The sequence below is a fragment of the Callorhinchus milii genome, unplaced genomic scaffold (genome assembly GCF_018977255.1).
Source record: "Callorhinchus milii isolate IMCB2004 unplaced genomic scaffold, IMCB_Cmil_1.0 Scaffold2, whole genome shotgun sequence".
NCBI classification, from domain to species: domain Eukaryota; kingdom Metazoa; phylum Chordata; class Chondrichthyes; order Chimaeriformes; family Callorhinchidae; genus Callorhinchus; species Callorhinchus milii.
The window spans coordinates 64,821,680-64,835,656 of record NW_024704743.1 but is presented as its reverse complement, the minus strand read 5'-3'; the positions used below and the strand labels follow the sequence as shown (position 1 = coordinate 64,835,656).

The window sequence follows — 13,977 nt, the reverse complement described above, 5'->3', positions numbered from 1 at the left end:
AAGAGAGAGATAGAATGATAGTGATAGTATAACTCCTGATGGAAGAAGTTTATGGATAGTACTGTAGTCAATAGCTATTTTCGAGATGACCCATTATCTTCACTGTTTTCATATCCCCAATAGGATCGGTTCCCAATTTGTGGTGATGCTACTACACTGTAATCCCATTCTCTGTTGAGTCTGTAATTAGTTTGGATTATTATGTGTGGTTTATAATACACTAAACATTTAGAAACACTGTGAATCTGCTCCCACATATTCTAATGTAACATAACTCTAACACTCACATAAAAATATAACTGCAAGTTTTCATAAGGTATCATAGTACTTTTGACAGAATATAGACATTTAAAGAGTTTTTTTTCAATTTTAATACTTCTTTTGGCAACTGCAAGCATATTATCATAACTTTTCCAGAGATCAAGAAGGCAACCAATATAGTATAAGTTCTAGCAGAAATATACTGAACATACTGAATCTTTTGTTAAAAATCTGAGCTGATAACAGTGACTAATAAACTGCATTAGCATGAAGATATTACAACTTGTAAAATGTGAACATAAAGTTGTATCTGCTCTTTGTACCAAAATACCTCAAAGGCTTTTGAATATCAGAAATCTCTGATCTTCTCTAAAACAGTACATGCAAACTGAACGCAAGCAGAAGTTTCTCAGCTTTTCTTTCCCTGTGTAATTTTGCTGAGTTAAAATTGGTATTTCTCTTTTCTAATGCATTGTAAAGTATTGAAAAATCTTATAAAATTTAAGACACTCCTGAACATAAAATTCTTGATACACTGCATTCAGAATACCAGTTTATAATCTTGCAAAAACCTTGTCAAAAGTGATAAAACTGAGCCTTGTATTTGGATAATTGTGAAAGTTGCTCAAGAAGTTTAACAACTTAATTAGACACTTTAACAGTTTTCTGGTCAACAGGTGTGATACAAAACATGCACAGAACTTCAGTATAACTGGCTGAGGGTGGCTTATCATTTTGAAACTCATAACTTATATCATTCATTTTCTACAAGACAAATAATGTCTTTATGTAACAAAATGCTTTGGACAGTAAAGCTTTAAAATATAGTGGGTGGGGTGGAAGCACAGGGTTGCTGGAGCATTTGAGAGCAATCTCAAAAATTAAAATTAAGTTAATAATATAATCCTTTGCATTTGATAAAGCACTTTATCACGTCATCGAGATGTCTCAAAGCGATTCACAGTTAACTATAGATAATGGCCACTGGGGCTGTATGATATTTGTTGACTTTAGTTTTTAGATTTTAGTTTCCTGATTTTAGATGCCCAGTATACTGTGCCACCACTCTACTACCCATACGACTGTACCAGTCAAAAGGCATATGAATTAAAGAAACACATATCCACTCAATATACTTCATTCAGGACTTGGAGGTTATCAGTCTAACTTAAAATGTAACACTGAAATAAATAAACTAAACTTTATTGTGTCTGCAATGTGGATTTACACGAGTAAATAGCTATACATTTATGCCACAAATGAAATTTTATGTTTTTCCATAATCTAGCCAAAATAATTAGGCACAAGTTCCCAGTAAAATATGGATTTCAAGATATAATACAGACACTATTGACTTTTAACGGATTTTACTGCTGATTGTATTTTCTTTTGTTTTTCTTTAATATTCAGCTGGTGATCACGTACAAATAGATTCTCTTAACAAACTTTCTTGTGCCTATTCCTACAACTTACAACACTAATAACACCTCTATCAATATTATCTATAAAATATTCTAGACTTAAAAGCTCTATATTGTTAGAAACTCTAATACCCCATATTGCAAACTACAGTAATTCAAAACACAAGCACTTAACAACCTACCGATCTGAGGTTTGAACTGAACTGGTCACATATACATTTCCAAATGATCATGAATATTAAGCAAATAATTTAAGTGCCATATGATTAAATACAATCTCAAAGTACCTTCTTTCAGAGTTAATATTTCTGGGAGGTATAGTGATATTTTCCAGCATTATTTCCAGCATTAATTGCGTTTGCACTTTACAATAGTCAGATCAGAGATGTAAATGAAATTTTAAAAAAATTGAAGAGTTTCTATCCAATAGCTTCTTGCCTTTCAGGCAACTTGGAAACGACCACACTAAACGGTGGAACAAAAGTTTAAATGTTGGATTGAAATTGTTCACTATATCATGTGAAAACGATGCTCTCCTCTAGTTATGTGTGAAGAGAATTCATACCTGTCCTGGCTGCGGTACCCACACATGTTGCATTCAAAGGGATCACGGAATCCATGACACCCCATGTGTATTGTAAACATCACATGATCCAGGAAAAGTACTCTGCAGTGATCACATTTGTAAGTCTTAACATGTTCTCCGTCGCCACTGATCACTTTGAAGATTTCTTGAGCAGGTTCCATGCCTGCTTTCATAATGTCATAAGATCTGTGGTCTTCTTTCACTAAAGACAAGCCATTTCTTGCCTGTGTTACGTGGTTTGTTAGGTAAATAAGGTTATTCCGTTCTTCATTATTGCTCTCTGTGTCTGTGGAGTCTGGGCAGCTGTTGCTAGGAGATGCTTCTCTTTCGGATGACTGTGATTTTGTTTTTGAATACAGGATCACATTTTCAACTCCACCTTCTTGGCTTGCTGCACTGTTAGCGCGACTGTGGGCATCTGAATGGCTTTTGTGGATGGGGTACATGGTGCTTATAACAGGTACCACTTCAGAGCTTCCAGCAGGAGTTTGGACAAGTGGACGCAAAGACTCGGCCCCTAGATAATTGATAGCATTGTTAATTGCTTGGTCCATAACATGAGTCTGCATCATCTCACTCTCCTTTTCATAATTTGAATTAGCGTCATATTGAAGCTCTGAAATACCAAACTGCAGCGTCTTTTCACCTGTGTGATTAGCAGACGAACAACCAATACAATATTATTTCACAGAGACTGGATAAATGACTTTTTGTCATATAAATTCAAGGAAAGTGCAGCTGTAAAACTTGCCTAGACCATAAAGCACTTTCTTGGCTTATTAAAGAGTCAATATTACCAATAAAGAACACTAACAATATTATCCCTTCAGTATTATTTAGATAACTACGATAAAAAAATGCTGAGATACATCTTTACATTTAGTGAGAATAATTAAATTTTTTAATAATCACTGGCGATCTTTGTAGGCTCCTCTGAAAATATAACTTATTATACATTTACCAAAAGAACGCTATACTGGCTTACTTTATACAATAGTACATATAGATTCCTGGCAAATGAAAATCAGATCAACATGAGCATTGCACATATCCAGGTGTTTTTCCCCCCATCATCTTCCCAAATTTTCGGTGAATGCTGTGTTAGATCAATGGTAGGAATGTGGAATTCTCTGACACATTCAGGTCTTGGGGTAGCAACCATATCCACATTCAGAAAAAGACTGGACACATGGTTAAAAGAATAAAGTTGAGGAATATGGGAGAAAGCCAGGATATGGGACTAGGTCTAGGATCTAGGATAGGCACTTGCATGGAGTATAAACCCCAGCCAGACTGGATGGGTCAAATGGCCTTTTTCTGAGCTGCACTATCTATGAATCCTTTATGAATGCCTAGTTTCAGCATCAAAACTCCCACTTCAGGAATAGCCTAGATACAATAAGGAATATGTTGTAATTCCCATCACACTGGAAATATAATGTGCCTTAACTCAAAACTTTGCAAAACAACCCTTTCAAGAATCAGATACAAGGGGAATAGGGAAAGGGTAGGTAAGTGGGACTGAAAGGGTTGCTGTTGAGGGAACTGGCATAGACACGATGGACCGAATGGCCTTCTGTGCCATAAATTTCTATGGTTTTGTGGTACAGTTGCATCACTTATTAGTAGGCTCTCCTGACTATTCATGCACAAGAATATTTAGCCCAAAGTTGTTTTCACACCCTGTCACATTGATACAGATGCTGTTCTTTATTTTCTAGATATGTCAGATATTAGAGCCGCACCACTCAAAATATTAAACTTTAAGATAATAAGGTAGCTGCACTTCCCTTTACTTGCCACCTGACAATACAGTTGTGTTGTGAAAATAAATTATATAAAATTATAAGAATCCTTAAATTTAATTATCTGAAAATAAGTACCTTTTTTTAGCAATTAAGAACTACTGTAACATGGAAAATAACTAAACAAACAATACTAGTTACATGTCACAATAAGAAGAGAAGTTGGCAACTGCTATGTTGGATAATTTTAGTTCATCATGTTTTACACACATGGATTCTTTTTCTTGTTATTGGATTAATTTTCTTGTTATTGGATTATTTTTCTTGTTATTATCTCATTGACACAGTTCTGCAAAGGCTTTATGATAAAAGGGTGCTCTACACTGACTGAGGATATCAGTACTCACAGGGTTACTGTGAACAAGATGCTGCTCTGGGTGAAGGATTCTATAGAAATGCTAATTGTTGTACTATCTGCTCTGTGGTATTATGGTCCAATTGCATAACTCTGCTTGTGTATGTATCCCGAATCTACATTCAGTGCAACTTGCTTAACATTAATAAATTAATAAATCCACGACTGTTTGTGGGACACTGCTGTGCGCAATTGGCTACCGCGTTTCGCCCACAAATACACAGTCAATTCACTTTACAGTATATTCTGTGAAGGGCTTTGAGACGTCTAGAAGATGTGAAAAGTGCTATATCAAATGCAAGGATTATTATTATTATTACTTCATAATTTCTGACATTAAAGTCTAAAAAAGCTTTGAACTCTCCATTCCATTCTAGGCAGTAATGAAGTCTACCAGCCATAATTACCTCGATGGTTGAACAATATATTAACTGCGGGTTCACATTGTAGAACTGGGAATTGCCTTGTTTATTCTATGACTGAGGGAGACCTTGTTACTCACAAGTGACAATCATCACAAGAATATCATGAATATTAATTCAAATGGAATAAGCAAAGCAATGCAGAAATGAGAAAATGTCTATTAATTCTGTCTAATTCACTTTGCTATCCAAATCCCTTTTCAAGATTAAAATTGGTGCATTTTCCTCCACTATGGATGTAAAAGCATGGTTTTACTGTCAGGCTGACCACTATAATAATAATAATAATAATAATCCTTGCATTTGATATAGCGCTTTTCACGTCGGGAGGACGTCCCAAAGCGCTTCACAGAATAGACTGTAAAGTGAATTGACTGTATATTTGTGGGCGAACGCGGCAGCCAATTGCGCACAGCAATGTCCCACAAACAGTCGTAGATTGAAAATGACCAATTTATTATTGTTTTGTTTTGGAGGGATTATTATTAGGCTCTGTGTGGAGTAAGGAAACTTGCCCAAGGTTTCGCCCTCTGCCTGGAATTGAACCCAGGTCTCTCACTTGCAAAGCGAGTGCTCTAACCACTGAGCTACAGGACTCCACTGTCAGGCTGTCAGGCTAAGACTCCCTTAAATAGAATTTGATTGACTCCATTATGTCCTCATTGATAGACATTGCTTTAACACTTAAGTAGCATATTTTACAATTCATTCACTTGTTTGTACTCATGTTTGTGTGTGGCAATGAGGAGGGGACACACATTTTGGGATCTGTGTTGTGGAGATTTACCAATTGAAGGGTATATGATCAGCTCAGATATGGACCAGCTGGTAAGTGGCTATAGTTTCCCATCCCTCAGCGGATTGAGTTCAAGATAGTTGTTCTCATCTTTAAATTCTTCCTCGGCATCACCCCTCCCTACCTCTACGACTTCATACAAATACTACTTTCCTTTCATGATAACTAACTTGCTTCTATTCATGTCTTTTTCAGTCTTTGGAAACTGAAGACCCAAGTTTGCACCAGTTATAGTGTTTTACATATCCAGTGTTTAAATGCTACAAGACAGTGCCCGTTGTGAAGGGCGCTATATAAATGTAAGTTGTTGTTGTTGTTTCCATTTATTCTGTCACTAGATGAAGCCTTGTTTGGACTGGACCATAATGATGAGACAGCTCCTTTAGCAAAAATGCAAGCCTTAGTTATATACTAAATTATCTCAAAAATAATGTACCGCTTTCTTGATTATTGGCTCAGGATTGTGTTATTGTGTGATTTAGGCAATTAAACAGATCATCATCATAATAATCATAATAATAATAAATATGCAGGTTATGCAATATGAAAAAGTTCTATTTTGTTGACCATAAAAGAAGAACAAGAAAAAGGTATTTCGCCCATCGAGAAATGCCTTTTCATCTCCACTTTCAAGCCTAAGGACTAGTCATTGTCTATCACTCTTCCTATCGTGGTATGGCTCTAAACGTAATGGTGATTCAGATTCTACCCTGAACAGCTCTCCGTCCCCTAATGGATCAAGTTCTCACCTTTAGAATCCTCCATAGTCTCGTCCCTCCCTACCACTGCGACCTCTTTCAACTCTACCGACCCAGCTGCTCCTTTTGCTCGGTGACCACCAGTCTCTTAATGTTCCCTACATTATTTGCCCCACCATCAGTGATTCTGCTCCCAATCTCTGAAACTCCACCTCAGAGTCCCTTAGCCTCACTCCCTCTCCTCTTTCAAGGCATGTCTCAAAACAAACTATTTTGACTATGGTTTCCCCTCCCTACACCACTTGGCTCCCATTCCCAACGGTCTTGCACCTGCGAATGACATGGGCATATTTGTTTTCAGGTATCTCCTATCGTTCATGAGTTATTTTCCGTTTTGCGTTTTTCGCTGGAGTTATACCTGGTGGCCGCCGAGTCAAAGTGGCGCTGTGGCATCGTGCGTCACAGAGCACCTACGTATGTATGTACACACTGTAGTTACACCTGGTGACCGTGGCACTGTGGCATCCTGCGTCACAGAACATGCACGTAGCCAAGCGGCAGCGGGAACAAAATAAAGAACACAGACGAAGCTAAGCCGCTGCAACAACAACAAAATTACATTTTTAAAGCGCCAAGTCCTCCTATTCACTCCTCCCAAAAGGAGTCCTCAGACAGGAGTCTTCCCATATGAGTATAGATAAAGATGAAATGTCTGTCTGTGTGTCAATCTACCTTCCATAATGGATCCTTTGGTTGCAAGCGAAGCTGCAATGGCTACAGCTAATATTATATAAATGCCTGATTTTTAAAAAGGGGTTCTTTAATCTAGCTAATGTTGAGATTCCCTTTTTAAATGTATTCCAGTTTTGTTGGTGTGTTTTCTCCCCTATTACTATTTTATAACATATCCTTCCCCATTTAGACTCTCTTCCTGTTTTGCTGCTCCCTTTTCACAAAGCATTTTCCTATGTGGTTCTCCTTGCTCACGGGATATTTACTAAGATAAGTGTCAGCATATTTTGCTTCTAACAACAAGTAAAAAAGCCCCAAAAGTGTTTTAAAGCCTTAAAGAGCTACCTAAAGCATTTTGAAATAAAGATTGTTAGCATTTTATTCAGAAACTCAAATTGAAGAATAAAACTCAGTGGTATGATGTTGCCAAATAGAACTGGTATTTATATGTTCTAATAGACACTTTCATTGGTACAAACAAACAATGCTGCACAGCATCTTGAATGCCACAAACAGTAGACGAAAGGTTACTGTGAACAAACATGTCATGCTTACCAACAAACTTCTGTGGCATTGAACTTTTGCGCTTGGCAACATTACTTGCTAGTCTGTCCAGTACCATAGCTCTCTCTGATCCCATCTTGCCCACTCCTTCAGTTAGTTCATGTGGTTTGCTTTCTTCTTTCACTATATAAAAAAAAGAAAAAAGCAAATCCATTGAGAAATAGTGAGGTGAAGCTAGTAGTGACTGACGCTCAAACTAATCTGTCAGTTTCAATGCTAATTATTCTAATTAGTCCATCAGTTCCACTGCTTTGGTTTTCTTAATCCAACTGGTAGCTCCTTACCTAGACGTTCCTATTAATGAGTGGATTTGTGCACCGTTTACCATAACTAATCTTGCTTGTCCAGGTAACTACAGCATTAGTGAAGTAATTTTTGAGTTGTCTCTGTAGAATTATTGCTACTACTGTATTATAATTAGCTGGGAGTCTACAGTGTTAAAATGTATTGGTTATGGTACCAGTCAAAGCACATCATCAGTAAAGGTAATTTCATGCTGAGCTGCACAGCTGACCAGGAAGCTCATAGAGTTCTTGGTACCTACCATCCACTTAGTCAGGACTCAAACCTGTGCCTGTCGGATGTCAAATGACTAACTAGTGACTATCCTTCTTGGAGGGGGAAGTGGGGTAGATAAGCGGGTCTCCTTGGTGATGAACTGGCTCCAAGGTGCTTGGCAATGGAATGTCAGAATCAATCCTAGAGTCAGAATTGAGCCTAGAGTCAGAATAAAGGAGGGTATGGAGAGGAGAATAAGTTTTAAGAAGATTTCAAAGGGATGGATTTGAATCCGCTATGGCTCGCTCCCAAAATCCCTTTGTCTTGCGCCTTCTACTTCTTTCATTACTGTGTTAATAACTAATCTCTTTGACCGTGTGTTTGATTAGCACCCTCAAAGTCCTCCTTCTTGCCTCCCTGATCATGATCGCCATCATCTTTGTGAAGTGCATTGAATTATTCATCCTATGTTAAAGGCATTCTGTTCAAGTGTTGTAAGGTCCTCATCTACACATGCTTTTGATTATAGGTCAAACTGCTCTATAAAGACAAAGCTCTTTACAGCATTTCTAAGGAAAGTGTGTAAAGTGAGTGATCCTTGTGACCTCTCCATGATGGGCTTCAGATCAGTTCATGGCTTGGAATTAAAGCTTCAAGCCTGAACTGTAACAGAGCATTTTTAGATGATAGCTATTTGTCTATAGAATAATAATAATCATAATAACAACAACAATCCTTGTATTTGATATAGCGCCTTATCATGTCTTCTAGACGTCTCAAAGCGCTTCACAGAATATACTGTAAAGTGAATTGACTGTGTATTTTATGTGCAAAACGCAGCAGCCAATTGTGCACAGCAGCGTTCCTCAAACAGGAGTGGAATGAAGTGACCAATTTATTATTATTTTTTTTGAAGGAATTTTGAAGGTGGAAAAGTTATTCGCCAATCGACTAACATCCGTGTTCCTATTTATTGATAGGTAAACAGAGACGTGTGGAATAATATAATAATAATAATAATAATAATAATAATCCTTGCATTTGATATAGTGCTTTTCACGTCGGGAGGACGTCCCAAAGCGCTTCACAGAACACACTGTAAAGTGAATTGACTGTATATTTGTGGGCGAACGCGGCAGCCAATTGCGCACAGCAATGTCCCACAAACAGTCGTAGATTGAAAATGACCAATTTATTATTGTTTTTGGTTTTTTGGAGGGATTATTATTAGGCTCTGTGTGGAGTAAGGAAACTTGCCCAAGGTTTCGCCCTGCCTGGAATTGAACTTAGGTTTAACCACTGAGCTACAGGACTCCACAAACAGCACTGCAAATTGAAAGTAAGGAAACGTACCTAACATTTTGGCCTGCCAGGAATCAAACCCAGGTCTCTCGCTTGTGAGGCGAGTGCTCTAACCACTGAGTTACAGGACTCCACAAACAGCACTGTCCCACAAACAGCCACAAAATAAATGACCTTTTTTTAAAAATTGAAAGCAATATTTTTTTGGGTGGTGGGGCTTTGTTGCCCAGGACACTGGGAAAAACTCCCTTCTCTTTTTGAATAGTGCCATGGAATCTTTAACGGGGACCTTGGTTTAATGCCTCATCCAAAGGACCGCTCCTCCAATAGTGCAACTTCCCTACCAGCCCTGCATTGGAGTGTCAGCTTGAACTTTGTTCACATTTAGTTCCTGGGCTTCAACTATATTTTCATTCAGACTATTTGCATTACGTGATAAAAAAAGGCAGCTCTGCAAGAGTGCAAGAAGCTTGACTTGCACACGTTACCTTTCAGATTCTGTTACTTTATCCCCTCTCTCTTTACTAACATCATTCACCGGTCAATGGAGTAAGCATGTAATGTGCTCTTGTAGCTGTAAATCTAACCACTACCAAGAGCAGTTGAGATGACCTTAATTTAGTGGACTGCCTTCTCCCAAACGATCAAGAATTCACAGTGAGCATGGCCTCAAATGTTACCTTGCTGCTGTTTAACAATTTCAACAAGATATCTCCAACCTGCAAGGGCATATCTTAGTTTTAAAAGCACATTTCCATGCTGTTACGTTACATATACTGCTGTTACTGTGTCCTCCCGACGTGAAAGGCACTATACAAGTATAATTTGTTGTTGTTATAGGTATTTCCCATCCACCTTGGCTGCTTCCACAGTCACCTTTCAGTCTCCAAGACATGAATGCCACTACTCCTGGACACCTTTACCTCTGTATCTACGTCACTGGAGCAGCACAAGATGTAAGCAGACACCCAACATTAGACTCAAAATTCCCTTGTGACAGTAGAGGGACAATAGGCTGAATTTGGTGAGTACATGTGTGCCTTTTATTCTGTGATGTACTTTTCAGGTGGAAAAACAATATCCAAATTATGACCCTTTTACTCAAGCAAGTCTTGTTTTTACGGCTAATCCATAAAACAATCACAAATCATAACTTCTAAGATGGGCTAAACTTATCACTTTTGACAGAATTCACAATAGGTGCACGATGAGGTACAGTCAGCCTCATGTCCAACATAAACTGGGACAAGGCAGGACAGGAAGTGGTTTAAGACTGAAAGTACGGTTTCCAACATTTCCATAAATGCACGTCTCTTCGAGGACAACACTGCAGATGCACATGCCAGTACCATTGCAGTGTGCGGGTGCGATGCATTGTCGGAGGTGCAGCCTTTTGGATGAGAAGTTAAACCGAGATCCCCCAATCTTAACCATACGCCTGGAATTCATGTGAAACTCTACCGATACAAAAGGAAAAAGAACTTTGAGATGGCAAGCTGAAATAGATGAAATGGCAGCCGAGGTTTTGAAAAAATCTATATTACAAAAGTTGCAATTCGAACAACTGCTGTCCGACACTATGACAGGCCCATCCCTCCCTCAGATCTTGTTTGTCCATATTTTATCGTTAACTATATTTTATGGATACAATAACTGCAAGCATGGGATCTGAAAACTGAGTGCAAGTTTGCTGGATGAAAACAATTTATTGCAACTCCTGTCCTGACTTGTCCCGTGTTATGTTGGACATGTGGAGTGAGGCTGAATGTACTTCAACATCTGCAGGCTGATCAAGGTGCTACTGTTGGAAATGGCACTTATCCACCAGGATATCAGTTTATTGTTGCTGACCCTCTTAAGTGTGACAACTTTCACGGGTCAGATGGTGACTTGGGCAGCTTTGTTCCCCTCTTTTAACACCCTGATACCATCACCTACTGCATCAAGCAGCTCAACATTTCTGTATGAGCAGAGGCAGGTGCTCTGGTCAGCTTGGGCAGGTGGCAGGAGTTGTACTTTTTTCCAGCCCAGCTGAAGCTATGATTGTGTTCATAAGGAACAAATCAACAGAACTATGTTTTGAAAAGGCTATTGCACATTCATGTAAATAAGAGTCGATCCTGAAGGGACTCCCTGCAATATCATCCCATGGGGGCTAACACTTACACACTACACTGTACATTACTGAAATGGACAAATTGGCCATTCACTTCATGGCTGTTTGTGGGACAATGCTGTGGGCAAATTGGCTGCTGCATTTGCCTACATATACACAGTCACTACACTTTGTAATAACATCTTGTGACATGCTTTGTGGTGTCTCAATGATGTGATTAAATACTATTTCAAATGCAAGTGTTGTTATTATTATTAAATGCCCCTTCTCACCCATCCGTTACTGGACTTTTATACACGTGAAATCTGTCACATGTCTACATTTATAATGGCAGCTATATTCTGTCTTCTGATTTCACCTTTCTCTCTAATCATGTCTTTGAGTATGTCACAATGTCTTAAAGTACCGAAGGTCTCACAATATTGCATGATATTGAAATGTGATCAAGGCTTTTTGAACTATACTATAGCGTACCTTTTAGCATTGCCTAACTATGTATTATGATCTATCATTGTTTATCACCAAAAATATTTCATATGCTCTGTACATTAACAGGCTTTACGATTTTATATTAATAATAATCCTTATGGGATATCGATTTTCCCATCAGTAGGACTTCACATTGTTTCCTTCTCTTTTCAAAAAAGCCTGAAATTACCGTATCTGACTGTAACATTTTTAAAAATTGACATGGTGGGGGATGTAGATTTTGTGTTGCTTGGCTTCGGAGTGTGAGAGTTAAAGGACACTGCACATGCACATTCTCTAGGAGCTAGATCCTTGGTTTTCATTAATAAATCCAGCCTTGCCAAATACCTTCTCCACGCTAAGGTTGCTAAGGTCAGCCTGGCTCAGTTGGTGACACAGTCACCTCTGAGTCAACAACAACAACAAGATTCCATTTATAGAGCGCCTTTCACGTCGGGAGGACGTCCCAAGGCGCTGTACAGTTGGGTCAGGACCCGAGCATTGGGGGGAAATGGTCAGGGTGAGGGGAGGGAAGGGAGGGATCGAGGAGGGGGTAGAGAGTCAAGAGAGGAGCTGAAGGCACGGTCAAAGAGAAAGGTCTTGAGACCGGCCTTGAAGGAGGAAAGGGAGGAGGCGGCGAAGGCACTGGGGGATGGAGTTCCAGAGCCTCGGGGCTGAGAGGCTGAAGGCCCGGCCACCAATGGTAGGGCGTTTGGGGCGGGGGATGTGGAGCAGACCGGAGCCAGAGGAACGGGGGGTACGGGCAGGTAGGTAGGGGGATAGTAGGTCAGAGAGGTAGGAGGGAGCAAGGCCGTGAATGGCCTTGTAGGTGAGGATGAGGATCTTGAATTCGATCCTCTGGGGGATGGGGAGCCAGTGGAGGCGAGCGAGGGTGGGAGTGATGTGGTCACGAAGCCTGGTGCGGAACAGTACACGAGCTGAGTGCTGAATGACCTGCAGCTTGTGGAGGGAGGTGCCGGGAAGGCCGGCGAGGAGAGAGTTCCCATAGTCCAGCCTTGAGGTGGTAAAGGCGTGGACCAGAGTTTCAGCAGCGTGAGGGGTGAGGTAGTGCCGTAGTCTGGCGATGTTTCGGAGGTGATGGAAGGCGGTGCCAGTTGTGGTGCGGATGTGAGGGAGAAAGGACAGCTCAGGGTCGAACAGAACCCCAAGGTTCCTGATTGGCTTTGAGAGGTGGAGAGTGCAGCCTTGGATGCTGATGGTGTCAGCGCCTGAGGTGCGGAGGCGCTGACGTGAGCCAATCAGGAGGGCCTCAGTTTTGCGCACGTTGAGCTGAAGAAAGTTGTCTCTCGTCCAGGACTCGATGTCGGACAGGCAGCTGTCAGGACATCGGTGGTCGTGGAGTTGAGGGTAGAGGAGGAAAGGTAGAGTTGGGTGTCATCCGCATACATGTGGAAGTTAACTCCATGTCTGCGGATGATGTCACCACAGGGGGAGCATATAGAGGGTGAAGAGGAGGGGACCGAGGACAGAGCCCTGAGGGACACCGCACGAGACAGTGCGGGGGGTGGAGGAAAAGCCATTCGTGGAAACAAAGTGAAGACGGTGGGAGAGGTACGACCTAAACCACTCAAGGACAGGGCCTTGAAGGTTGAGGTGGGAGGACAAGCGGTGGAGGAGGATAGCATGGTCGACCGTATCGAATGCTGCTGATAGGTCGAGGAGGACGAGGAGGCAGAGGGAGCCCTGGTCACAGATGGTCAGGATGTCATTGGTGACCTTGACCAGGGCAGTTTCTGTGCTATGGGCAGCACGGAAACCCGACTGAAGGGGTTCGAATAATGAATGGGTGGAGAGGAAAGAGCGCAGTTGGGAGGCGACAACTCGTTCGAGGACCTTGGACAGGAAGGGGAGGTTGGAGATGGGCCGGTAGCTTGATAGCTGCGACGCATCAAGGGAGTGTTTTTTCAAGGTGGGAGTGACGGTGGCAGTTTT

At 40.5% G+C, this 13,977-nt stretch overlaps 1 protein-coding gene across 10 annotated transcripts in view; it reads right to left on the bottom strand.

Moving 5' to 3' along the window:
- Positions 1-353: 353 nt before the first annotated feature.
- The window catches only part of ikzf1 (IKAROS family zinc finger 1 (Ikaros)), a 52,999-nt gene continuing 39,375 nt past the window's right edge, over positions 354-13,977 (bottom strand). For 6 of the 10 annotated variants that reach the window (XM_007897471.2, XM_007897470.2, XM_007897473.2 and 3 more), the window contains exons 8-10: positions 10,790-10,897; positions 7,632-7,763; positions 354-2,914 (exon numbers count right to left, since the gene is read on the bottom strand). In XM_007897471.2, the coding sequence (XP_007895662.1) occupies positions 2,193-2,914; positions 7,632-7,763; positions 10,790-10,897 (962 nt within the window). In that variant the 3' untranslated portion in view covers positions 354-2,192. The remainder of the gene's footprint in view (positions 2,915-7,631; positions 7,764-10,789; positions 10,898-13,977) is intronic. The other 4 variants (XM_007897475.2, XM_007897474.2, XM_007897476.2 and 1 more) reach the window with 4 other exon arrangements.